The 27577-nt window shown below is 39.6% G+C and overlaps 1 protein-coding gene and 1 long non-coding RNA gene across 7 annotated transcripts in view; one reads left to right on the forward strand and one right to left on the reverse strand.

Moving 5' to 3' along the window:
* PPARGC1A (PPARG coactivator 1 alpha) overlaps window positions 1–27577 on the forward strand; it is a 291472-nt gene that overhangs the window by 219686 nt on the left and 44209 nt on the right. For all 6 annotated transcript variants that reach the window (XM_074349734.1, XM_074349718.1, XM_074349733.1 and 3 more), the window contains exon 3: window positions 27011–27205. In XM_074349734.1, coding sequence (XP_074205835.1) covers window positions 27011–27205 — 195 coding nt within the window. The remainder of the gene's footprint in view (window positions 1–27010; window positions 27206–27577) is intronic.
* LOC123619167 (uncharacterized) lies at window positions 7897–11308 on the reverse strand. The gene is made up of 3 exons (XR_006727710.2): window positions 11119–11308; window positions 9478–9639; window positions 7897–8050 (listed from the first exon to the last, which is right to left on the reverse strand). It is a non-coding gene; the product is annotated as an uncharacterized LOC123619167 (long non-coding RNA).

Raw genomic sequence — 27577 nt, forward strand, 5'->3', positions numbered from 1 at the left:
CAGTAAATACATGTCATAAGACTGTTATTCCCTCAGCTTAATTTTTAAGTAGAGATGATGATTTTTATTTCTTTTGGTTCCTGTGTTCTCTTAGAAGTTCTTCAGCTCTTAGTTCAAAATTCTGTACACAAGAGGTACTCGGGACTGTCTAGTGAACGAATTAATGACATTTTGCTTGTGCTCTTCTGAACCATCTTGGGAATATTTTTAGGGGACTGGTAGAATTACCTGGGGAACAGGATCTCTTGAGGAGCCGCCAAGCTGGGTCTAGAGACAGGATCAAAATCTTTGGTTAGGCCAGTGATTCCCTCTCAGCTAGTTTATTCTTTGTTTTGAATAATACAGGTTTTTGTGCACTGATGTTTAGGATAAAGTGGTGCCCATTTTGCATTTCTGGTTACGTTTACAAAACAGTGTTTTATTGCTGCCTAAACACGAGAGTGCTCGCAGCCACTCCGACTGCAGCTCACCGAGGAAGGACTGTCATGTGGACTTGCCCTTCATTTGAAATATGTTGTATTTAAAGGTCATGGTGTTCTGGTTTGGGTAGCAAATTATTGATCAGGGTATTATGGTAACAGTTATACTGCTGATTGGATGGAGATAAATACCCAAGAACGCAACTGGTATTACTACCAGGCGCCACTGTTATTCCTGGGAGCCTGCTCATCCCAGGAAGGCTGAGTGGTCAGTCAGTGAACATCATCAGGCAGAGTGCAAGCCAGTGGTGCGCAGCGCCCTCCCAGCACCACTATGTGGATGCTGGCCCTCATTTTGTCCTGCATGCACCTTTGTTATTCTTCATTTAGAATTCTTTGACTTTTTAGAATTCTTCTGTTGCTCCCCACAACTTCTTTTTTTCTTCTCGTATTAACACTCGTATTTTCATCCATTCTGGAAGGCTTATGAGGAGCCAATATCATTGCATCTAATTCCTCCCTCTTGAATTTAATGGCGCTTCCTCTGATATCATCAGGGAATTCTTAATTATCTAACATGGACGTCCTTCATCAGATCCCCACTCTTCTGGAATTTTCTGTGGCGTTTGAATATTCTCCATTGGCCGGGATGCAGTAAAACTCTTTGCTCCCTTGGTATTTTACTTTAAATGGCTTAGTTGCTGTTATTGTTCCTATTTGTAGTCTCCTGATTATCTTCCTGTTTCTCCAAACACATCTTTTCTCTTTCCTCTGCTTAGAAAATCCTGAAGTCACCTGTCTCTTACACTTTTGACATGCAGGCAGACCAGAGCTAATTGTTCAAGCCAAAGATCGCATCTGAACTGGCTCACAGGTGGCTCTGTTGATCGTGTTGGCATCACCTCTGAGCTGAGCCTTGCCTGCTCTGACATTGGGACCGGCATTTCAAGCACTGTCACTCTTCCCTAATTAACAGAGGCAACCGGAGGAAGAGTGGTTTATGAAATGATGCTTGAGCAGCCTCCTAGTATGACTTTGTTTCCGGGGAAGACCATAGAGGGGATAATTTGTTTGAAGAGTGTACTGGAGTGTGCTGGTATTAAAAGTTATAGTAATACCTTAATTTATATTTATAACTACATTAATTTATATTATATAAATTTATATTTCTATGTTAATTTATATTTATGTTATGTTAAAAAATATAAATATGTACCTTAAATTTATATAACTTATACTTCTATAATTACATATTTATATACCTTAATTTATATTTATATTACAACTCACAGAGTCAGTCCATCCATCCAACTTTCACTAATTCTTCCTGCCTTCCTTCCTTCCTGAAAGGACTAGAAGGCAAGTGTTGTGTCGTGTGGGACTCAGTCTCAGGATGAAGAGGCTGCCAGTCCACAAGCTAGCAATAGTAGCGGTGACATCGGACTCTCAATCTTCTCTCTCGATTTTAACATATTATCTCTAAAATGGTATTTTTTCATATGTACAAAGGGACTATGGAAAACGTACAAAAAAACGAATGAGGGTCCTGTCTCTTCTTCACAAGAGGAAATCAGGAATGAGAAGGCCTCACCTACGTTCCTTGATATCGGCAACCTCCTTCTTCTCTGTATCCCAAGACCCTGCGGGCGTAACAGAATGATCGGGGGCTTTGGGGGCTGGAGTCAGACAGGCCTGGGTTGAAATCCCAGTTAACCACTTACGTGCAGTGAGACCATGGATACGTGTGCATAACGTCTCAATTTCTCCTTTTCTGTAATCCTGCCTGCCTCGTATGGATGGCAAAAATTACTGATAACTTCTTACATGTGAAGAATCTGCCAGGTGCTAGGGAGTCAGTAGTGAACGAGGGCATAAAAAGTCCTGCCCTCCTGGAGCTTGTGTTCTAGTGGGCTGTGGTTAGGATTAAATGGGATAATGCAACGGAAGTGCTTTGCACAGTTTCTAGAACATAGAGGGTATGCCAGAAATGATTTTTAACATATAAAAAGTTTATACATGGCTGGAGGTGATAATATTTGTCTCACCCGTAAAGGCAACTGTGAAGATAATAAATATAATATGAATAGAACCTTTACTTTTCCAAGAAATCAATCTATTCCATGGAAACCATTCAGAATTTAGCTGTAAAGTTGGGATTTATAATTTGGGTTCTTTGGTTGTAAACAACAGAAAAAATAAAAACCAGAAAGAGTCAACTGCCAAGCAGAAGACCTTAAGGATGTCAGTGGCTGATGGAATTGATGACAGGGTGTTGAACTGAGCTTACAAGTCTTGGAACAGAGCGACAGGAGGATTCTGATCACAATTCACATTTTAATAGTTTTCCCCTGGGTTCTGGTGCCAGCCCCTGGGTGGCGAGCAGAAAGTGGGGCTTTTGCCTTCTGGCTCTCAAGGGGTAGCTGGTGGAGAAGGGATCATTTTGGTAAAGGAAATTGTGGCGCTGCTACAAACGTACTGGGAAGTCAAGAAACAACACATGATTAGCTGTGGCTCCCAAAGGTGGTTGGAGGATCTTGTCAGCATGAAGTGCTTGATGTTAAGGAAAGGAACGGGGTGCTGGCTCCCAAAAAACACAGCAAGAATCCCCCCACCCAATGGCTCTCCTCTGCAATCCAATGAATTAAAAATAATACCAATATTTTAACTATTTGTGCCTTCAAAATATAAATCTATATTCATATATACGTATATACACGCACTATGTGTATGTGTATTTTATGAAACCTTGCTCTGACATTATTTGCCAAAGGTGAGCTCTCCGTCTAGTGGTCTGTACATCTTATTGACATTTGGCAGTTTGTGCTCTTTGCCTTTTATAGTGGTTCCAACTATAAACACATAAAGAACATCAGTGATGAGCATCTTCTGTGAACCCAGTGGTGCTGGCTCTGGGCACACGGAGGGATGTTATATTCCATTCCATACTCACACATGTTTGCTATCCCTGAGAATCATGTATGTGTCTCTGCCAAGAAACATTACTCTTCTCATTAAAAAAAAAAAATTCAAATAATACATGTAGAAATAATGTCAGGGAAGTGCATATTTCCATGCTTGTACATAATTCGTAGTCAATCAGTGGCCATTTGTAGGAACACTCAATACCCCAGACCTCCTGGGTAGTGCTGTAAAGCCCAGAGTGTCCTTGGGAACAAAACTGCAAGAGAATTCTGGGCAAGATTCAAATTTCGGGGGGGAGTGTCCAACAGCCTGCCCCTGGGCTCTGTGCCAGCTGCTGAGAGATGAGGGGCAAAGTGAGATTTCTGCTTACTGACTTCCTCGTGTGCATCCAGTGGGCATCTTTAATCCCAGGTAAATTCCACGAGGGAGGGGCCATCGCTCTTTTATTCACCGCTGACCCTGTGCTTAGCACCTATCATAGTACACGGTAGGCACCTATGAAATATTTGTTGAAAAAAATGACCAAATTGGGAGGCTCTACACAGAGGCCAAAGGGAAATGACTAAGCTCCTTGCTTGAGTGGCCATCATTAGTGTATAATTTCCCAAAGCAGTCCTAGAACGGGCAAGACGTTTAATCTCAGTTATGAAATGTAACCTTTGGAGGGAAGACAGGCAACCACAGTGTGACTTCTCAGCTTTGAGCACGGCCTGGGCTGCTCTCTGATGTGGCTGAGGAGAGCCAACAAGCAAAGGCGTTTTGTATGTTAAAGTGAACCACGTTTAGTCAATGATGTTGGTGATGATTAATGAGTCCAGGGTGAGAGAAAACCAAAAAGCAGTGGCCTCTGCTGCCACCCAAATTTCGACACAGAGAATCTTCTCTCAGAATACCGGTTGCAGAAGTTCAATATTTGGCATTTTCAACAACAGCTGTTCGATTTTCTTTAGGTCTCTCGTGGCACATTCCGGAAGGGCAGAAAGCTCCAATATATGTTGTCTGAGCAATTTGGGGAGGGTTGGCGGATAGAGATGTTTTTTATTTTATATTCTAACTATGTAAGACACTTATATTATACTTACCTAACAAATTTCCAGATACCACTTTATTTTGGTTCAGGGTGGGAGAACCCGTTCATAGTTAGATGTTGAATGAGGCTCATGACATAACATAACTTGCTCAGTGGTTATTTATTGTGGTTACACTAGATGCCAGGTCTGGTGACCCTTTGGGTTTCTCTGTGTGTAAGTTGTACTGTTTTGTTTAGATTAGCAAATCTCTCTGTCCATCTCTTTGCTTGCCCAATTTTTTATTATCCTCCAGACTTTCCCTTCTACATCACCTTCCGTAGAGCATCTCCCTCTGGTACCCAGGGCATCCAGGCACCTCTGCTGTGTGCCTTAGAGCAGCTGCACTTTCCCCCATGATTTCTCAGTCTGTCTGCTGCTAATCTATTCTGCCTCTCCCACTAGATGGGAAGCTATTCCAGGGTCTGAGCTGTGATTTTAACTAACACAGCGCCATTATCTAACTCAGTGTCTGAAATGCAGTGAGATCTTATTACGCATAGGTTAAATGAGGAAGGCATTAAAAAATCCGAAATTATTTTTGGAGTACATTCTGCAAAGGTAAAATGCTAGGTTTTTGGAGAACCATCGAGCATGAGTAGGTAGTTGCGTGTCCTAAAGGAGCTTACAGTTAACTCATCCATTCTCGTTTTTTGACAAGTGCTTTCTAAATGCCTACTGTGTTCCAGGTCACTATTTGGAGGTAAAGATGGGTATTAAATAGTAGGTTCAAATAAGACAAAGAGAACTGAAGACCGGCATCATGGGGGAATCACTTACAGAGACCGGTGAGATATTCAAACCTATGTTATCTTGACATCAGGCCCTTCTTTTTCTCTTCCTTTCCCTTTTTCGCACTTTCACTCATTCATCCATCTGGGATTGATTCAATATCTGCTGTATCAGACACTCCGAATACAAAAATAAATGGCACACCCCTGCCCGGAAGATACACACGTTTAAACATTTTCTAAGACGAGCCCTGCTTTTGAGCTAAACATTTTAGTACAATGAATATTATCGGTATTAAAACACAACTTTATGACTGACGTTCAGATAATGAACTAAAGGGTGTAAATGACAGCAAAAATGTGTATGGTTATTTTTTATTGTTGATGGAAAATGCCAATATGTGAAGTCTTTTATTTATTTATTTTTTTAACTTTTTTTATTGATTGCAAAACCTTTTATATGGAGTTGATAGGCTTCTGTTACATAACTAACATCAAAGGACGCATACTCCCCCCCCCCCCCATTGTGGGTCTCCGTGTTAATGCTAGATCATTCTAACTTGTATACATGCTCTTCTGGCTTTACTGGATTTATAATGGCAAAATACGTAAATAAAATAAAACTATATTTCTACATTTGAGTGAAAGGTAAATAGATTTTTAAAAAGTAAATGAAAATAAAGCTCAACTTTGTAGAGCAAAAGTACCTTCATTCATAGAGTTTTTCCTTTTTTTTTTTTCCTCAAACTATGCTTCTTTGCTAAGCCTGGGGAGTTATTTTTCTGTCTGTCCTGTCTGTCAGGCCAGACAAGTTGTGAGGCCATTGGAAATGTGTTCGTGTTTCTGGTAATTGGATAGGTTCATAATCAATTTGACTGTGAAGCCTTCATTCACAGGTCAGAGGGAAAACCTAGCTGTCTTAATACACCCAGACATTAGGAGGGGTCTGTTTTATAATAGTTGTCAAAGGCTTTTCCATGACCAAAAGAATGTAACTATGCTAAAAATGCTATGACTCTGATAAGCAATCCCTTGCCCGGATTCCTGGCAACATTATGTAAAACTAAAACTGATTCTCTCTTCTCAAAACGAACCCTCCTCAGTATCCGAATGACTTATCTGATACTTGTCCTGCATACATGGCCTTGCGGAGTTAGTTGTATTTTCATTGTTCCCATCCGAGTTCCTTGACTAGATTATAAACTCACTCACTGAGGACAACAAAGATAACATTTAATTACTGAAAGCCTCTCGGCGGTAGGCGGTATTATTCTAAGCACTTTACATGTGTTGATGCATTTCAGCTTTACAACAACCTTGAGGCAGATTGTTTTGTAATTGTCTCCACCGTAGATGGGGAACTGAGTTGCAGAGGAGTTCAGCAGCTCGCCCCAGGTCCCCGACCCTGGTACGTGTCAGAGCTAGGGTCCATGCCTGCGCTGTCTGACACCAGCTCCTGCGTCCTTAGCCACTCCATTGTATGACATCTCTAGCTGTCTCATGCTTTACTGCATGATGGCTCATACATAGAAGGGGGGCCAGAAAACAAAATGATTGATTCATCAAATAGTTTTCCAAATGTTTTCATAATTTTATCAAGTTTGATATATCCTTCTGGATAAAGGATATAAGGCAGGTCTTACCTTAATATCCTGGGGAGTTTGAATAAGGAGCAGGGATCATTTCAGGTACAGCGCAATAATTTTCTGCAGAAACCCCTCCTCAGGATCACCATGGAAAATGCATGGTGGCTGCGTGTTCATCAGGTTCAGCTGGGGACACGTGGCTGACTCCCAGATTTGAGATTCATCTCGTTACTTTTCCTCCTCAAAATGTTATCTCATTTTTTTCTGAGGTGGCATTGTAGATCTAACGGGAGCTCTTTCTTTTCATCTGTTTAATAAATAGTAATTCTTTGGCCCATTGCAATAGAGCCTGTAAGGCATCACCACCCTAATGTAAATATTGCTTTTATGCTGAATTTTCTGTGCCACTCATCTTTCTTACACACCTCTCATGTTCCCCGTCCTGAGAGATGTTTTAGGGCATGTCTTCCACCAAAGATGACTGATCCCCTCTTTCTGTACTTACCTTTAATCAAGCGATGACATTGTAAGTAGTTAAAAGTTTTGACTTTGTCTTTGCTTTCTATAATGAAAATCCTCTTTTAATATAGAAAACTGATACTCTAAGTTATAAATACTTCGATGAAAAAAATAATCTTTATGAATCCCTTATACAAAAAGGAAAACCTGTACATGGAGATCTATCATAGATCCAGAATAAAATTAACAAATAATTTTGCTTGTGATTACTTCCTGTGGATCATCCTGTTAATCTGCCAACACCACAGCACACTGTTAATTCCTTGAGGACAGTTCCAGTCTAGTTAAAAGTTAAAAGTGTGCCAATACACACACACACACACACACACACACACACTCATATGCTTATCTGAGTCATGTATCTTCCATCTATCTGTTTCACTACATAGATAAAGGTTGATAAAAATGTGCTTATGAAAAGATAAAAACTGGGCTTTCCACGATACACTTGAAGTGTAGTAGGGTGTGCTAAAACACTTTAAAAGAGTTATGTTGGTGTGCTTAAGTAATACTCAATGGGACAGAAAAAATCAAACAGAATCTTAAGCCATACTTAGGATTTCAATGAGGGAAAAAAAATGGGGAAAGCATTTTATATCAGAGATGCCATAATGAGGATGTGGGAAAACGGAAAAAAAAAAAAAAAGGAAGCTCAGAGGAGAGAGTGACTTTAACGCCGATGGGAAATACAATCAGAAAGGCCAGGGAAATGCCATGTCAGAGCTAGAAGCGGGAGAGGAGAGAGCGGAGAACTGGAGAGGACATCCCTCGTGTTAAGTGGTCTTCCTCCTCAAATCTTCTGATTCCTTCAGAAAAACAAAAATTTCAGATGAAATCCCAAGTTTAGTAAATATCGTTACCTAATCTAATAACATTTAACACCCTTTGTAGGTAAACACTATGTTATCCAAATAAAACTTATGTCTGGACTAGTTTTGGCCTGAAGACCTGCAGTTTGGAACCTGAGCTAGAGTGAGTGAAGTGACATAAAAATCTAAGTCTTTACTCAAGGTGTTCTGGCATGCCTTTCTAGGGGGGATTTAGTTTTAATAAATACAACTTTTCTGCCCTGCATGATGGAGGCAAGTACTAAAAACAGTTCGCTAAGTTGATGAAGAAAACTTAGGTTTTGCTACTCAAGCTGTGGTCCGTAAGCCAGCAGCATCAACAGCATCCAGGAAGTTATTAGAGATTCAGAATCTCAGGCTGAACCCCGGACTGCCTGAAGCAGAGTCTGCATCTTACCCACATCATCAAGTGATGCGTGTGGACGTTGCTGTTTGGGAAGCACCTGATTTAGTATACCTAATGTTCTCATTTTCAAATCGCCCCTGTAAGGCAAATCCCACAGCCAGAGTTTGAGCAGACAGCAAAATTTCCAAGAACCTTTAATATTACTAGTGGAACATGGAACCAAAAAAGTTCACTCTTACTGAAGCCTGAACAAAGCAGTTAATATGGTAACGTTGACATATTTAGTAATGCGTTCACAGTGCTAAGTTCTTTACAAGAACTTGGGGAGCCAAATACAAGGCGCCACACAGGTAATACATTTATTCATTAATCAGTAAATTACCTTACATAGTCAGTAAATGTTGAATTCTGGACAACTGATAAGATCATTGGCTTTCACGTGTTTTTTCAATATTGTGCTCAGCCTCAAGTAGAAGTTGAATTGGGTGATCTTTTGATACTGTATGAAATTGACTGCATTTCCTAAGATTTTGTGGTTTCAATTACCATACATTTTTTTTCATATTCGGTCCATAGCCATGGCGTTGACCCCAGCATAACAGTATCTTATCATCAGTTCTGATAATGTAGTCGACAGTGGTGCAGCGTGTTGTCACTGATATGTGACAACGTGCGTGTGTGTGTTCCCAATTAGAACTTCACGTCAAGTACGGGAACAATACGCAATGTACCCAAATCAAATCTACTCGCTCAGTGGATTGCGAGATGTGAGTGATTTTTGGTCCAGTGATGGAAACTGTGTGCTAGGGTGCTAGCTGGACCCTGAATTTGTGAGATAGATAAGTCAATTAGTGGTTCCTCAGTTTATTGGCAACTTAATTGTCAGAATGTAATGGAAACTTCTGAGCTGCAGCAACTCGTTAGAAGCAAAGAAACATGTGACTTTTTTTTTTCTAGAAGAATATTCAGTGAGCTGTGTATTTTTTTTCCCCCAAAGAGATCTTGAAAATAAAATTAACAATTAAGTTTAAATTCTTACCTATGAAGGTAGGAGAGTTGTGAATTCTGCCACTGGAAAAATGCTCTGGAAAAGTTAGGGACATTGAAGGGAGAGGGAACAGGGGTTCAAATTTCCACTTGGTCACATGTTTGCAATGTATCAGGCAAGTTTCTTAACTTCCTCAAGCCTCAGTCTCCTTATCTGTAAAATGGTGAAATCGTGCGATTTCAAAGGCTTGTTATGCAGATAAAAGGAAACAGCCAGTACAACACAACACGCCTAGAACAGAGCCAGAGCTCAAAGAAGACTGTTCTCTTTTATTTGTCAACCTAGATATTTCTCTTTACTTGCCCTTTATCTTAAAACCAGTTTGATTTTAGAGCAACCTTATTTTTTTTTTCAAGATTAAAATCGTAATCATTAAAAAGCATGCAGCCATTGTGTTATCTACTAGAAAGAAAGCCATATCTTGCTGTCATGCTGTACTTTACAGAAATGGACAGTTTCTGCCAAAACAAGAGTTTACTTTTCAGTTCCCTGGTAGATTGTGGTTTGATTTTATTTGGCCTTTATGGCAATAATACCTTGATCACTGTCACAGAAACCCAAAGAAAAATCTTGTTTCTCCTCTAATGTTTTATCATAGCTGTTGCTCCCAAAGAAAATCTTGGCAACATTTAAGAATAAGGAGCAATTGAAGAGTCGTGTGTGGTGACTGACTTTAATTCACATTTCAAAGACACTGATTATTTTTCTGAAGCCCACAGCCCAGACGAAGAGTATCATACAGAAGGAGTGTTTCATTTCTAACTAAAAGTGATGGTGAAGTTACGGATTATCCCATTCTCCTTCTAATTCCCTTTTCTCTGATTTTCAATTTTCTTTTTCTCCATATGTTCATTTTTTAGTCCATTTTTTTCCCTTCATTTATTGTTTAAATGATTATGTTAGATTCTGTACCGATGACTGCTGGGCAGCTGGGTTGCTGGAAATACCACCAGGGCAGGTCTGTGTCTGTAAGAACCACTGCTGTGTGCCTGAGACGCTTGCCGTCCCAAAACTATTTTCTCAATACAAATGAATAAAAGGAGAAATGAATGAATAAAGCCACATAAAACATGGCCATGGAGTTCAAAAAAACTTAATTATGTATTGAGAACTTTTTTCCTTTTTTAAAAGATATTTTAAAAAATTAAAATAAAATACCTGCCGTATTTACTGAAGACGATTTTTTACGTAGTCTTATTTTTAGATAAGATGAATCAATTATTTCTGCCTTTTATCATTTTCAAACCCAATAGCCTTCTCTTTTCCTGGATATCTGCTGTTTATATTTCCAATGACTCAATGGGACTTGATTTTTTAAATGATATTTTTTGTCTTAGTTCAGCTATTCCAAGTTGAAGGCAATGCCTATAAGGTTTTATCAGTTACTAAACCCAATTTATCGTGTCCATAGAAAGGCTATTTAATCAGGGGCAGATTGTGAAATGGCTTAGTGATAAATTAAGTTCTCATTATATAGGGTTTCTTAGGAGATTCTCTAAAATTTTGCTCTTTTCTTGACAGGGTAACATTTTGAAATGATTTTTTTAAAGGGACATCGTTAGAGAAATAGTGGGAAATCCTTGCACAGTGTTTCCTGGTGCCCTTTTTGCCACTATCTCATTTAATCCTTACCTTCAGGTGGTGAAGCAGCTGTCTTTACTTACAGTTGAGATCACTGAGGTCACTGGGCCCAAATGCCTTCTCTGAGGATATAGGCTAGTCTGTGACGTTATTAGAACTCGCACCCCATCCCTCTGATCCCCGTACGATTTTGACTGTTCCTTTGGAAATATTCACAGTGGACATGATATCAATAGGAACAGAAGCAAAATGAGGGAACGTGGGTTAATGTTTCAGGAATATTGAACCACTGAATGCGCTTCCAGGGACAAATTGAACAGCGACTGGTGCTGTAATGGCACAGAACGATTCTGCTGTCAATTGCTAAAGCCGTATGTTTTCATTTTGTGCCCAGAGGTGAAAGGATTTACTCCAGGGCCACCCGCAGCTGATAGCACCAGATTTTTCACCTCTGGACAGATTACAGCTGCCTGACATCATCTCAACAAACAGAACTGGAAAGTTTGTCTACAACCATTGATGTCAGCTGGGGCAACCAGGGCTCCAGGGGGCGGGCGCCCCCATGGTTTCTCATCCTCTTCCATGGCTTTGCTATAGGCTCTCCCAACACAATGGGCTTCTCTTTTTCTGTATGTCCCCTGTTTGTATTCGCTATGACTCTAAGGTACTTTATTTTTTTAAATGATATTTTTGTCCTAGTTCAGCCAGTTCTGCCATTGTTCTTACACAAGTTGCTACAGTCCACTTAATACTGTGATGAAAAACTAAATTTAAGTAAAGGAGTCAACTATGGAAGTATGGTGCAAATTCAGTATGTATGGTTTGAATGATTTTTTTGGACGTGTGTGTACCTTTAGCACTACACTTGTTACGTATTGCTTCTTAACTCTTCCTTAAAACACATAGGCATTATGCTGTTTCCACTTTCAATAATGCTCAGGGTTAGGGGATAGCCAGGGTATATTTTTCTGCTGCCCTTTTACAAAAATGCGGAGAAAATTAAGGTCCAAGGAAGGCAGATTCTAAGCCAGAGCCACAAAGCTGAGCAGAGCTGGACTGTTCTTCATTAATTATTTAATCACTCTTAAGCTTTTCCTCTTGTCACTTTTATTGCATTACTACACATGCTTTGTATTGTTATATTTTTGTTTTATAAATACAAAAAAATACTCCTTACGGAAAGATTAGAAAAAAAGACAAATTGAATGAAAGTCATCTGAAGTAATTTAATACTTCCTTGCAGTTTTTTGGTGTCTGGTGTTTTAGATGTTTCCCAGTGTACAGTGCTGAACAAGTGCTATTTGCTAACTTTGTTGGTTTAATAGTATTTAAGGGGTATGTTCCATTTCAACAATATACGTCAATATCATCATTTTCTTGGTTGAAGCGTGTCACTGTGTGGGTTCTCCTGGAGATTTTTTTGCTTTAAGCCCAAGCTCTCATGGCCTGCCCACCTGTGGTCAGAGGCCACTCTAACATGATGTTTTTAAAGAAGGGGTCCAATATGATGGCATCAGTCATAGCGATGGGGCTCTTGGCTGGGGGCTGTCCCTGCCATGTGCCAAAGAGATCTATTCGGTGGACTTACGAGTACTGCAGAAGGGTCCAGCACTGGGGAAAGATACCAACAGGAACTAACCCAGGGGTTCAGCGGTCAAAGCTTTCAGCCCCGAGTCCGAGTGGGAAATCAAAGTGAGAATAGGAACCCAAGTACAGAAAGCTTTACAGTAAGAATTGTATATTTTCAACAGTTTTAGGGATTTAAGTGTTTCTACATTATTCTAGAATGAAATCTGTTCTAAGAGAAATAGTCGTGCCCTGTTTTGTAAATAAATCTGATTTTAAAAAAAATTTTGGCTTTCCTTTAAGAAAAGTGGAATTCTTATTGCTTCATCTATTCATTTATTCCTCACAACGGTTTATTTCATGTACAGCAATTTATTTTGTTCAGCATCTGTCCTTTTGCTAGAATAAGCTCTGTGAGGGCAGGGACATTTAACTATTTTGTTCATTTTGAATTATTTTGTTCATATCCCCAGTGTCAAGAATGCCTGGCATATAGTAGATACTCAACAGATACTTATTAACATTTTTTTGACACGCAGTTTGATGCACACCTCATGATTCCTGTTTCCAAGAAGCTTATGATCTATTGAAAAGCATAGACATGGAACTTAATTACAGCCCAGTGTTTCCATAGCGGACTGCACTGGGAACTTTCCATGTGCAACACTGTAAACAATTGAGGGCTGAAGAATAAAACAGCAAGGGTATGAAAAAATTCTTCACTTTTACTTCCTTTTAGCAACATAGCATGGTAGAAAAAGTAAGGAAACCATAGGCCCCAGACAAATACAGATTTAGATCAGCCACTGACTGACCCTGAAGTCTGTTTAACCCTTTGAGGGGGTCAGTCTTCCCACCTCCAATCCTGCAGTTGGATGGGTTGCCTCTTCTTAGCTCCTACTGTCTGGTATTTCTGTCACTACATTCTACCGTTATATGAGACTATCATTAAATGACTTGTCTTCTTCTTTCTTTGTTCTGTAACTCTACCATTTTTATCCCTTTGGTTTGTACTTCTCCTGTCATTTCCCATGTTGTTAAAGGCACATACACTTTTAAAAATCCAGTTATCAAGTTCACTTTTGAAAATGTTCCCTTTGGTGTCATTAGCCACTTTGTCTAACAGGATGAACCAGGCTGCCCTCCTGTGCACGCTCACCACGTATGTGTATAAATCACTGACAGTTGTGAATGATTCTGTTTCTAGAAAGAATTCAATATAAAGTATTTAAAGATTTTTCAGGAGCATGGTACTCAGTCTGGCATTAAAAGAAGCTCAGTCTCTAAATCCTAGGAGACTGCAGAATTCCTCAGACGCTTTGGAAACACAAACTCACATGGACTACTTAGCTTCAAAGTCACTGAAAAGATGAACTTCTCAGGCTGTATTTATTCGGCAAGTATTTACCGACAACTCACTACTCTGCAACGGAACACTTGAATGGAAAAGGAAAGATGCTTATGGAGTCTAAGGCCCAGTTCCAGGCTCGAAATGGTTCCTACTCTCTTGGGGGTGGGCACAGGGGATTGTCAGAAGCACACTTGGATTTCCTTCACCCTAGATGGCCCCACAGAGAGGACAGCCTTGCCTCTGATTAGCCTCTAACCACCCTGAGACAATTTTCTCTCACTTTAGTGCTATTACCAGAATATTGCAGTAATCAGATCATTTGACATCGCCCGCAACTTGGTGTCCCCAACCTTAATATACCATAAAGGTCCAGGTGCCAGGCTTCTGCAGCTGCACTGTTTGCACACACAGCTCGTGGTGCTAAGTCCTGAGGAACAAAGAGCATCGGCTGCTGTAGTGGTGCCTTCTAAGCACTTCTTTTGGGCAGAGAGCGTGCTGTCTTCCAGAGGATGTATTAGCTTTAATGGAAAGTGATTCTAGATGTTTTACAGAGTCAGTCTAAAGAACATGGCTTATACCCAGGGCTAATGTAGTCTGCTAATTCGCCACAATGAAACTTAGAGTTATCTACAGGAGGCCTCCTTTCTGAAGTCCTGGTGCTGTAATTCTAATTGATCAATGCTCATGTGTAATGTTTGTTAAATATTTTCAATGTTACCTCCCTCCCTCTTCTACCAATATGCAAACTGTGAAAGAAAATTAATGTCTTACTCATGGCAAGTGCTCTCACATCAGGACCTTTGGACTTACTCTGTTCTTTGCCTAGAACATTTCTTTCTCAGCTATTATGTCTTGCTGTTTCAAATGCTCTCTCAACTTCTCTCTCATATACATACATATTTACATGAGTATGCAAGTAAAATATACATACTATCAAATATATATGTATTTACGCTATCAAAAATATGTATATACTCCATTCTTTATCTGTCTATTCCAAATATATTGTCTCTCTCTGTGTATATGTCTATTTTATAAAATATATAAATAAACCAAATGTATTCTCTCTCTATATATATACATACATATATTATCTCTCTGTGTATATATATGAATATAATACTCTATGTTCTTTATATAGAATTTGTATCATATGTTCGTTATATGTTTATATATATATACATATACATATATACACATAGATATATGTATATACTCTCTCTATATACACATATATATCTTTGGAAGGGCTACATTTGTTTATTATCTGCCATCCTCTCTCCACCAAGCTAAAATGTAGGTTTTTAGAAAAAAACAGAGTAGAGCACGTGGTAGTCACTCAATACATATGTGTAAGTAATAAAGTACATATATTTATAACCAAGCACATGAATGTGGTGTAGGTCTGCACGTGTGCACGGGTGGAGGTTGTGTACAGTATAGATCAGCTTAGCTTGCTCTGGACTTCAAGTGATTACTTCACGTAATAAACACACAAGCATCCAGGGATTATGTCAAACCATGCCTTTTAATTCAGACATATTCAGTCTTAACAAGTGACAGGTAGACCATGGTCGTTATGTAAATTGTAAGGATTTCTGAGCATTCATGTATTTAATAGTTTTGATACCACATTTAAAATCTCTATTCTGTGTTGGTTTATTGTGTAGAATGTTCTTCTCTTTCCTCTTCATTTGCTTATGTCCTATCCCTACCTCAAAGTCTACTTTAAATGTTGCCTCTATATTATTTTTTCAACAAATTTAGATTTTGTCCCACTTATTGTGAACTCAGTGAGGGCAATAATAATGGTAACATTAATAACAGCAAACCTAGATCCTTACTGTGTACAAGGCAGTGTTCTATGTGATATGCAGGGATTAGCACCGCAAAGTCTCAAAATAGCCCTACAAGGTAAGTCTTATTATTATAACACACTACACACGAAATCTGAGACCCGGAGAGGTTAAGTCACTTACTGAACATCATACGCCTTATAAGAATGAATTCAGGATCCAAACTCAGGCAGCTAACTTCAGAATCTATATTTTGCTTCACTGTCTCTTTCCTAAGAACATGAAAATCTTATGAGGCTTTTATGCGCTTTTGATCTTTCAAAAAATCTTAAGAAGTCTAGAAATGTTTAAGAACTCTATGAAAGTATATAGAACAAAATCCTCAAGAATCCTTTGGCATATAGCCTATGTAATCAAATACACTACAAAATGAAAATGAACTTGATGATAATGATGATGGTCAGAAAATGCTGAAGAAAGAGGAGAATGATTGGCAATTAAAAGAGTAAAATGCCATAGGGCTAATCAAAAAAAAAAAAAAAAAATTCAGGGAGTAAATAACCGATAAGCTGTAATCAGCATTGAAGCACACACTGTAAAACGTTTAGGCACATTCATGTAGGGTACTGGAAATAATTCACATAGAATAAATTAAAAATATTTTGTTAGTAACTATTAAGCTCGGTTAGAACTGCATGTGTTAGAGGTGATAACATGGAATCGTCAGTTCTAACTTGATGTATACACTTCTTAACAGGCACAAAACAGCAACTTACCCAAACTTGCATGATGATCAGAATCACTCGGGGTGCTTATCCAAACTGCATAATCCTGAACTGATCCTCCAGGGAAATTGTTCTCGACCGGGGGCAGTTTGGCTTCCCGGCAAATATTTTGGCAATATTTGGAGATAATTTCGGTTGCCATAATTGGAGAGGTGCTACTGGCATCTACTGGGAAGCCGTCAGGGAAGCTATGAAATACCCTACAAGGCACAGGACAGCCCTCCTAGTGCAAAGAATTGTCTGGCCCAATATGTCAACAGTGCCGAAGGTGAGAAATCCTGATTTAGACGTTTTGATTTAGTGGTATGTGATGGGACCCAGAGATCCATATTTCTATCCAGGGATCCAGGTTATTCCTATAAAAGCTTGAAGATACCAGTATAAGCTGGATTTGTTGAAAAACTCATGAAAGAGGGACCACTAACAGTCGGCTTTGAAGGAGGAATCAGAGCTATGAAAAAATGAAGGGAGGTGAGAAGCTCATTCTAAGAGAAGAGCAAATCACACCCAGTAGCACTAGAGACAGCCCGTGACACTGGGCCTGCAGTAAAGTCAGAAGCAATCTCAGAGAAACCGCTTTCTACATGGAAGCCCAGCTCTGCTTCAAGGGATGTAACTGCATTTCTCCACCTTAGTTTTTACCTGTTGATAATTAACTGATGTCTTTTCAGCTCAGTTTGTATCCCCTCGTGTGAATCCAGGTAGACTTGCCCCTGCCCAGTCTCATTTTCGTTCAAATAATCTCTTCCATAAAATTCCAATATATAAAGAAAGGGAGTGAGGACAAGTTTTTATCAGATATATCTGATAAAACTCTGATATATCGGACATAACTCTGCTTCTCATTAGCCCCATAAGTTTGGGGCTTATAATAGGGTTAATGGTGGTTTAAATGAAATAATATACATAAAGAAATTAACTCAGCACCAAGCACATGGGAAGTACTCAGTAAAGGTCAGCTGCTGTTAACTATTTTTAAATCAAAATAACATTCGTGTGCTATAATATTTTTGACATCATTTAAATGAAGAAACAAGTGAATTTGAGGTTTAAGGTAATGCTTGGTATCTTATATGGATCTTAGCAACTGATTACATGGCACTTTGTTTTGATTGAAGAGGATTGAGAAAATCCTGCTTCAGAGAACTGAGTATTTGTCAATGGCTCCAGGTTGTAAACTGCTCACATTCGCATCTCAAAAGATATTTTAAAATCTTGAGACCAACACCAAATGATTCAGCTTGGCAGGTTAAGGCCATGGTGGTCTCTGCTGTGTTTATGATAAGATAAATAACACAATTGAATGTGCAAATTGCTTTCTAAAAGCAAGTTAGTTATATTTGTATATGAATTCAATTAAATAAAATATATACTACAATATTTATAATCAGTCCTTGTAGTAACTGTACTGATGTCTGGGGTTCCATGGAATGCAGTTTGAAACCCCCCCGGCTAAGACTAACTCATATTCCCAGCTTGTAGATGAGTATAAGGTATGGAATAAAAAAGCTCATTCTAGTTCAGATAGATTATATCAATCGTTTTCTCTTGGTTAGTGAGCCTGATGTTCCTGCATGGAGATATAGTTGGTCTGGCATGATTTTCTCGTGGCTTTTCTGAGATATTTGCAAATTAACTGCTTAATAATGCATTCCAGTATCCTTCCAAACACCAGAATTGGTGAGACTAAATTTCTACATTTACAAGACCCATCTCAACCCTTTCCTTTACAAGAGATGGATTTACAAAAGCTATGTGAGAAATGAATGGAAACTAATTTTAAATCATAGCCTAAGATAAACATTATCAATAAGACAAATCTGCTAGGGGTGGGAAGAGATGGAAATTATAGAGGATACAACCACAGCAACAACAAAAGGAAGGTGAAGAGTCACCTTATATTCTTAGAACTGGTTAGATGTTTTTAGTTATTACTCATTAATTTTTACTAAGCAGCTACTATATGCCACGTCTTAATCGTGATCAGATAGACCTTGCAGTGCTAATGTTTTATTGAACAAGAATAGTCAGTAAAATATATTGAGTTATAGAAGTAAGTGTCAAATGGAAAAGTAAACCAGGAAGGTGGATAGATTGGGTCTGGAGTAGTGGGAGGGTCTCACTGAGAAGGTGACATTTGAGTAAACGAGGGGATAAAGGAGGCAAGCCATGTGTCCATCTGGTAGAAGAGCCTTCTGGTAAGGGGAAAATGGCAGGTGCAAAGCCTTGGGGCAGCGGAATGCCTGGCATTTTTGTGGTCTAGTAAGGAGGTCAGTGTGTTTGGAAAGGATTCAGCCTGATGAATAAGAGCATCAGAAGATGTAGTCTAACATAGGACAACCGACCATGCATCTCAGTTAGCCTGCAATAGTCTGGGTTAACCCCCCAGTGGCTGATTATTTATAGTACTCACTCTCATTCTCAAAAGTGTTCTTGTATAATAAATTATGTGGTGACCCTAAGCTAGTAGGTCACTCTTAGAATTTTGACTCTTACTCTTGGAGACATGGAAAATCATGGAGGGCTTGGTCAAAATTGGGGCAGGATAAGACTTAGGTTTTATCAGTATCACTGTCCTCTGTGTAGACTATTGAGGTGGGGTGGGGTGGTAAGTGGCAAGTGTGAAAACAAGAAAGCCATTTGAGTGTACAGAATTATCATTTTAGCATGTGCAGGGCAGCCAGAATTGAGTTGATTCACCAGAAGCCACATAGTTGTAGCTAGTGGTACAAATGGGACTAGTGTTACCGACCGGGGTTCTTAGTTTCCTTAATCAACAGAATTTGGTAAAAGGCCAGATGAGAAATTCAGGCAAGGCTTTGTTGGGTCTCATGCTGCAGCCCCAGGATGCGAAAGCAAGTAACAGGTGCCCTCGCTCGCTCCCTGAGTAGGGGTCGCTTAAATGGCATGAAGGTAGGGGGGATCCATGGGCTGGGTCAGAGGGTGGCTTACGTGGTCGGCCACCCCCTTGGTGGTTCTGTGTGCAGGGATCATGCACAGTAAGTACCCTGCTTTTTCTCCCGACACCAAAGAAGTGGCAATTGGGATTCTGGTCTTTTTGTATCTTGTTGCACATGTACACAGTTATTTTATAGTTTCTTTGTATTCTATGTGTGTGTGTGTGTGTGTGTGTGTGTGTGTATATATGTATATATATATATATATATATATATATGTACACTTATATGTATTTATATATGTAGTTTCTTTGTACTCCTTTTATTCCTTTGTATCCCTTATAGTTTCTTTGTATTTTGTTGCTCAAATGGGGAGACGAGACATTTGGCCAAGTGCAAGCACTGCAGCAAAGGGTCCCAAGTCCCAGGTCCCAGGTCCCATCCTGTCTCACTAGGAGCACTTCTCCAGACTTCCAGTCTGGTGGTCTTTTAAATCGTGCCCAGGTTCTCTCCTGGTTTAAATTCGAGGACAAATGGAATGCCTTACAGGCTCTTTTCAGGTCTGTTAAGCCTCCTTTTTGACTGCACAACCCAGTTGCTTCCTCTTTGTATTGTGACATGAAACATCTCCCTTCCCCTCACCAACCCCCCCCCCAACCGAAATAGCTCATTTTGAATGCATCAGCCAGGAGTTTCTTAGGCCTTTCTCTTGAACTTCTGTATTTACACTTTTGGCTCATGTGACCTCTTCAGAATAATGAACTCCATATGTTCAGGACATGCTTATTAACTCATAAGTGTGTGATATAAGCTAATAAGTTAGAATGGAGCCTAAGTACAGATGGGAACCTACATTTTATGCCTGCTTAAATAGGAGTGTAAGTATTAGCGGGAATTAAATGGACTCCCACAGGTGTAAATATATCTACAGAGGGAATTCTTCAGTTTTGCTTGTATTTATTTCCGCTTGATTCTTATTTTATTTTATTTTTGCAAGAATCATCCTCAGTTTTTGTTCATTGCTTTCTTCAGTTAGAGTACTTAACTGGAGGAAGATTCCTTGTACTGATTATACACATTCATAGCCAATGACAATTGAATATGGGAGAAAGCACTCAAGAGACTGCGGTGCACTTATACACAGATTCTGCTTTAAATATGTGTCCCTGAGATGCAAACTTGTGTGTGTTGGGGGTGTGTGCTGGGTCTAGACACATGTACATACACGATATTTTAAGTAGCCTCTATGGCCATGGGGAGCTGCCTAGATAGTGAAATTAAATTTTGTGCTCTTTTTACTAGCCACTGTGTCAGTGCAGCCAGCAACTTTGGCATCTGACAGGGCAAATATAGTGGTGCCTGATGTGCTGAGTTTATCTCTCCTGGGAATAAAACGGGAATAAGCTGACTCTCAGGGCATTTGTAAGAAATGAATAGATGCGGAAGTATTTTTTATAAGAAATACGTGATGTGACGTCAAGTGATCCTTATTGTCCTGACTGTTTTTCTGTTGGCCACATAGGCTTGAGATTTCTTGAGTCTTTTTTTTTTCCTGCCTTCATGTGACCATCTCATTTTCAAAGCCCTTTGTTCCATACACTAAACAAAAAGCTCGTGGATTATTTTAGAGATGCTTCCTATTGAATGATGTAGGAGTTAGCAACCTGTAAGAAGTGCCATGTCGGGGTTCTGCCCAGTTTGGAGTGTGAGAAGGTGGGCAGACAGGCTGTTAGTACCCATTTCTGGGTGTAAGACAAGAAGGAAAACCCACTGCGGATTGTAGATCATACAAGGAGACAAAGAGAAGAAAGGGGGAAAGAAAGAGTTGTTTGAAAGTGGGTACTCAAAATATTTAACAACCTTTTCAGCAAAGACTGAGACCACTCAGAACAGACATGTACAATGTACAGTTAGTGAAGCGGTCTGTCCTCATTAAAGTGGTTAAAAAAAAAACAAAACTAAAAACCTCAAATTCTATATCAGGGGTCTAATCTGAATTGTTATTTTCTATTTCACGTGAGGAAAAAAATGTCTTTATTTTGAATTCAACTTCTTGAAAAGTTGGATGAAACTTTTTCATCGAAACCAAACTTGATACATGCAAACATTTTTTGCCTTTTTGTGCATGAAACCAAGGTATAGCCCTTTAATGGTGCTTCAGGAAACGGCCTTCTATGATCAGTTGTCTTCCTTATTTGAACCCCTAAGTCTATCATAAAATTCACTTTCTCATTTATTTATGTCAGCTCCCAGTGGGGTCTAGTGGAACAAACAATCCAAAATAGTGGATAATCCCAAAATGTCATTTATATTTGGCTTCAGAATACATTACCAGATGTTACTCTAGCAGATTTCCCTTCTTAATTAGACCTCACTTAAAGTAGGACTTAATTTTGTCTTCATTAGCTGCTTCCAAATCAGCAGGATGGGGCAAGAAGGAAGCCCAAGGCATGCTGGGTATTTGGGAGGAAGCTGGCCCAGAGCTAAAAGTCGGCGGTAGGTCGTGTTCCAGGAATGAAATTCAAATATGGGTAATCAAGATGACGGGCATGGGGAGGAAGCTATAGCTCGGTGATGGAGCATGTGCTTAGCATGCACACGGGCCTGGTTCAGTTCCCAGTACCTCGGTCAAAAATAATAAATAAATAAATGAACCTAATTATCTCCTCCCCCACTGCCCAAATAAATAAAATTAAAAAAAGTTTTAAAAGATGATGGGCATATACACCGGAGATGTTTATTGAGCACCTTCTTCAAGAATTCTCAGGCTGTCATTAACTCTTTCTTTTCTTCCTATTACAAGTGTAGAAAAATTCTGTCACAGGAATTCCACAGATAATAATCCAAAACTTTACATAGTGAAACATACAGGCTGAGAGAGGCTAAGTGACCTCTCGCACAGGCTGATCTCTGAGTAAACAGTACCTAAGGTACTGAAACTGATTAATGAATGATAAGAAGACCCCACTGTTTCCTTCTTATTGACAATTTGAATAATGAGGAAGTAAGAATTCTCCTGGCCTAATTCGCATTAAGAGAGCTAAGATAATGAAGCTGTGATTAAATGGCTATTAAACTATTTTTATCAAACAGAGATCAAGCGAGTGTGAGAATCTGGGGATGCAAGGTCTAATTGCAATTCTACGAGATGTGGAAAAAATTACTCTCATAAGCAAGGCATGGTCCTTCCATAACAGCCTGCACTGAAGAATCTTTGGGCAGCATCATGCAGTTTTCACTCTGTGTTTCTCCCTTCAGGTGTCAATAGCTCAGAGTCCCTCATCTCTTCCTTAATTTAGTGGATTTATTCACTCTGTGCAGTTGGGTGAGTTCGATGCATTGTCCACCCACCATGTGTAACCGGTTGGAGGATCTTTTGCCAACCACTCACAAAGGAACGAGGCCCAGATATTATATCCCGGATCCCGAATTTCAATCTTGGTGTGACTTGGGGGCACATGAAGGGGCAGATTCTGCCCCTCCAGCTGTCCCTTTTGGGCTGCATCACACCTAGTGCCGTTCACACAGGCACCCCACAGTCCCCGAGAGCAGTAATGAATCTTCCGGTTTTACCATCGTTCTGAACGATCATTTGTTAATGATATGACATGCCTCGGATGTGCTGCACATTCTGAATTGTGGGTTGTTAGTATACATGTGTGTGTATCATCTGTCACTGGTAATTCTTTGCACCTCGAGCGAGTTTTTGTAGATGTGCCTTCTTTATTCCTGGAGAGCCCTTAGGAGTGAAGTGTGACAGTCACCAGACCTTTGTTTAGGTGGGAAGAATAGCTCCTTTGTGTAAGGGGAGGCCAGGGTTGAAACCCACCCTGGGAGACGCTGCTTAAGAGCCGCAGAGCTCAGGGTGGAAATGCCCGAGGGCCTGCCTCCTACCTTTCCTCTGCCTCTCAGCCCCCGGCTGCCAGGAGGAGATGCTGGTGTAACTGTAGATCCTTCCCGGTTGGTGATCGGCCCTCTCTTTTTCACCTCTCTGCTTTTCCCTTCTTAACTTGCATGGAGCTCTTAAGTATATTTTTATAAAAAGCAGTCATTTTGAACAACCAGAAAGCGGTATCAGAGCTCAGCCTTTGGAAGGGTATCTTGCAGTGTCACTCTCCTGACTAATGTGTTTCCCTACCCATCACCTGTGGACAGACACGTGTTAGCAGGCCAGTGTGCTTCATTTGCAGCGACTTTGATGTATTTGCTCTGTAAATTGGGACCCAAGCAATAATGGGAAGTGACATTAATTGTTTAACAGTGTTCTTTTTGTCACACGTGTTGCCTTCTCTGGGGTGTGGGATTGTTGAAACTCATGACAAATTCGTTGAAATGGCCAGAATGAGGGACAATGTCCACTCAGCTTTACATGTGGGAATATCTGCTGAGCAACAAGACAAAAGTGTCATCAGTAAATATCAAACTTTTCCCCCAGTCTTCTATGATTAAAGAAAACAGAGAAGGTGAAATGAGAGACATTCTTTTCTTCCTCACTTTAAGAACAACTTTATTAAAACAAATGGTCTTGGAGAACCTCTCTGAGTATGTATACAAAGATGTCTTTATACATACAAAGATGATAATGAAAAGGTTTAATAATTATTTCTGATGGACACTGACTGAAAATAATGATTAGCGTCCCACTGTTTCATACTGATTTAATACCAGCCTGCCCTCCCCACATACCTCCCACCCCCCCACCCCCATACACACAATGCGTCTTCCATCCCACAAGCCCTCCCCTCCCATTGTGGTTCCAGTTGAGAGGAGAATTTAAATGGTTGGTGGTTTAATCGGGTCTTGTAAATTAATTATGACATTATCAAGCTCCAATATTTCTGCCATTGTATTTGGTGTACATTCACCCAGGCTTATTAAAGAAATTGGAGAAAACTAGTTCATTTAAGTGTTCTTTGTCACTTCGACTTGATTGGAATTATGGTAGTTTGTTTACACAAGGGATAGAACTAAGGCGCTATTGTATTATGTGATTGAAAGCAAACAGAAGCTTGTAGTAGTGCTGGGAAGCCAAACACAAAATTTAAATCGGAGTAAACAAAATTACTCATTTATTGGTAAACATTCTTAACTATTTTCTTCTTGAGCTATTTTTGAACTTCGGTGAAATAAGGCTTTTGAAAACTGCGATGCCTGGAGAAACATCCAATTTACTGAAAGCATGTGCTTGTATGTGTGCATGCGTGGTGCACTTGAGACATTTTCAGATTATTTTTATCTGGTAATAATATGGAGATATTTATATTAATGTAAATCTCATGATTTTGAGATGATTTGAAATAATATATACTTCACATAAATGTAACTTTTATTCAGAACACTTTAATAGCCTGAATTTGGTTGTTGGTATGTGGGGCATTCTAAGTTAAAATAAAAAGGGAGAGATTGGAATCTTTGGATACCAGATTATGATCCTCTGCAGCAAATAAGGGTAAATTTCAGTTTCCTTATTATCAAGGTCACACGGACAGGGTCCAGAACACTTGAAGGGGAGAGGGGATGCTCAATAAAGCCTCATTATTGAATTGAGCAATTTGGATTTTAAAGAACTGGTCAGTTATGGCAGGAAGTGGTGCCATTTTGAAGTTAACATTTCACCCCTACCAATTAGGGTTGGCCTCCCTAGAGTCTAAAACCTCATAGAACTGTTTCTCCACCATGTGTGCCCAAAACCACTTGACTCACAATGTCAAGTCCAGGGGCATTAGGAGGGTGGAAACAAATGTTAAAAATAAATATAAATATATTTATAAAAATAGGTATAAAATAAAAATGAAGTCTACCATGAGTACAAATGGCCCTTCCTGGCTTCTTGAATCCCAACAAGAAAGAAGTTCTTAGTTTTACTCCTGGAGGGAGACTCATCAGTAATGAGGGAAAACAATTTTTTTGTGAAAATAGAATGTATACGTGATAAAGGCCTGCCTAATTTCTCTAGCAATACAATTTGATTTTCTGATTAGCTGTCTTACACTTTGATGCTTGTAATTTTGTCAGGTCAATTAGCAGGAGTTCAGTGCTAGAGAGAAAGGAAGTGTGGGCACTGCTGGCTTCATTAGATGTCAGCAGCTTACGTGCATTTTGTAATAGAATCTGTGTGGGATAATTTAGCTGATATTCTTCATGTCATAGCATACCGAACGTAAAAAAAAAAGACTTATGAAACAGGTCAGACTGGACAAACAATGTGAAGTGCTGAAAGAAGGAAAAGAGAGTAATCTATACAATGTATATTTTAGGCAAAAAAATACAGATCAATGGATTCTTTGGCAAGTAATTAATGACTGTCTACACTGTGTGCCCACATTGGCATTGGTTGCTCAGGTGCATAAGAATATAGCACACTGCCCTACAGACAAGATGTAAAAGCTCCAGTCTGGAAGATCCTGAAAGCATTTTTTTTTTTTTTTTTTTACAGAGTACAGATAAATATTCTTTTCTATCATAAATTGTTTACAGGTTCTTCCCTTCCCTTGGAGGGCTCTCAGAGGGGCAGAATTTTGTCTTGTTTCTCTTTGTATCTCCAGCATCTAGCATGGCCCTGACATAGAGCAGGTGTTCAAAAACGTTTGTGGAATGAATAACTGAAGATGAGCTTTCTGAGGATGTGTTGGTGGGAATGAGCATGGGAGGGGGGAAAATGAGTTCAACCATGTTTGCAAGAGCCCCCGTTAGAAGTAATGGCAACCCCAAGAAAGTAGCCCTGGTCACCATAAATGAATGCATGTAAGAGGTGTTACAAAGTAAGACTCCACTTAGTAACCGACCAGGTAAAGAGGACTCAAGGTAGTTCCAGAGTTTAGGGTATGAAGAATTGTTATCCAAACCCAGAAAATCAAGAGAAATAGCAGGTTTTTTTTCATGAAATTTCCTAAGTTTGGATTTTGAGATAAGGAGCTATTAGCAGGTAGAAACATACAGTAGGCAGTTAGAGATTTATGACTGAAGTTGGGAGAGATGTCAGGATAGAAATAAATGACTGCAAAGTGTTCAGTGATGAGATTATAATTGAAACCATGAAAGTGTATAGTTTCTCTCAGTTTAGTTTCAGTTTCTGGTGGTGTTAAAACAGAGGGTTATCTAAACATTTCGGTGGGCATGCGGTACGAGAGGTTGAAACACTGTATCTGAAGATGCAGTAGATGATGGTTAAAATTCTCTCAAGCCCTGAGATTCTTTAAATCTTCTCTTTGAGTTAGGGAAACAAGACATAAATGTGTGGAAGACGACTATGAACAAGACAGGGTCATATTTAGCACTATTAACACTGACACGATAAATGGCTAAATGGGACAGCTCAACCATCAGAGACTGGAAGAGATGAGGTATTAATTAATTGTGTGATTCAGACCAGAAGTAAATTTGGAATTTGAAGAAGACATGCTTTTCTGTGTTCTGGTGGGGGCGTTCCAAATTTCATGTATAGCTTACTCATTTGGTTAAACATGTTCAGTCGCTGCTGATTAATAGTATTACTCATCTGCCCACGTCAACTCACTCATAACTTCTTCGGTTTTTCTGTTTTTGCAGAAGATAGATGAAGAGAATGAGGCAAACTTGCTAGCAGTCCTCACAGAGACACTGGACAGTCTCCCTGTGGATGAAGACGGATTGCCCTCATTTGATGCACTGACAGATGGAGATGTGACCACCGAGAATGAGGCTAGTCCTTCCTCCATGCCTGACGACACCCCTCCGCCTCAGGAGGCAGAAGAGCCGTCCCTAGTAAGAACCCTTCCTACTGTTTAGCAGGAATTGGAGTTGCCTCTGGCTACCCGCTGCATGGGTATGATGTAGTAACAATAAGGTTCAGATTTTTCGTTTAGACTGATGCCAAAACAATCCCCAAGCACACCCAGCATTGCAAATTCTGTGATTCTGTGTTTAAAAATCTTGATAATACAGTCTTCATGTGGTCTCACTGCAGTTTTTTAAAACTATCTTCTGCTGTTAATGTGTATTTTTACATCTGAGTATTACTCATTTTCATGGTTAGGAACTTAGAAAATGTATACAATGAAAAAGAATAGATGAAAAATTCACCTGTAATTTCAAATAACCTCTAATATCAAAAGTGATGGAAATGCCCTCTTGTTT

The sequence above is a fragment of the Camelus bactrianus genome, chromosome 2, assembly GCF_048773025.1.
Source record: "Camelus bactrianus isolate YW-2024 breed Bactrian camel chromosome 2, ASM4877302v1, whole genome shotgun sequence".
In the NCBI taxonomy this organism is placed as follows: Eukaryota; Metazoa; Chordata; class Mammalia; order Artiodactyla; family Camelidae; genus Camelus; species Camelus bactrianus.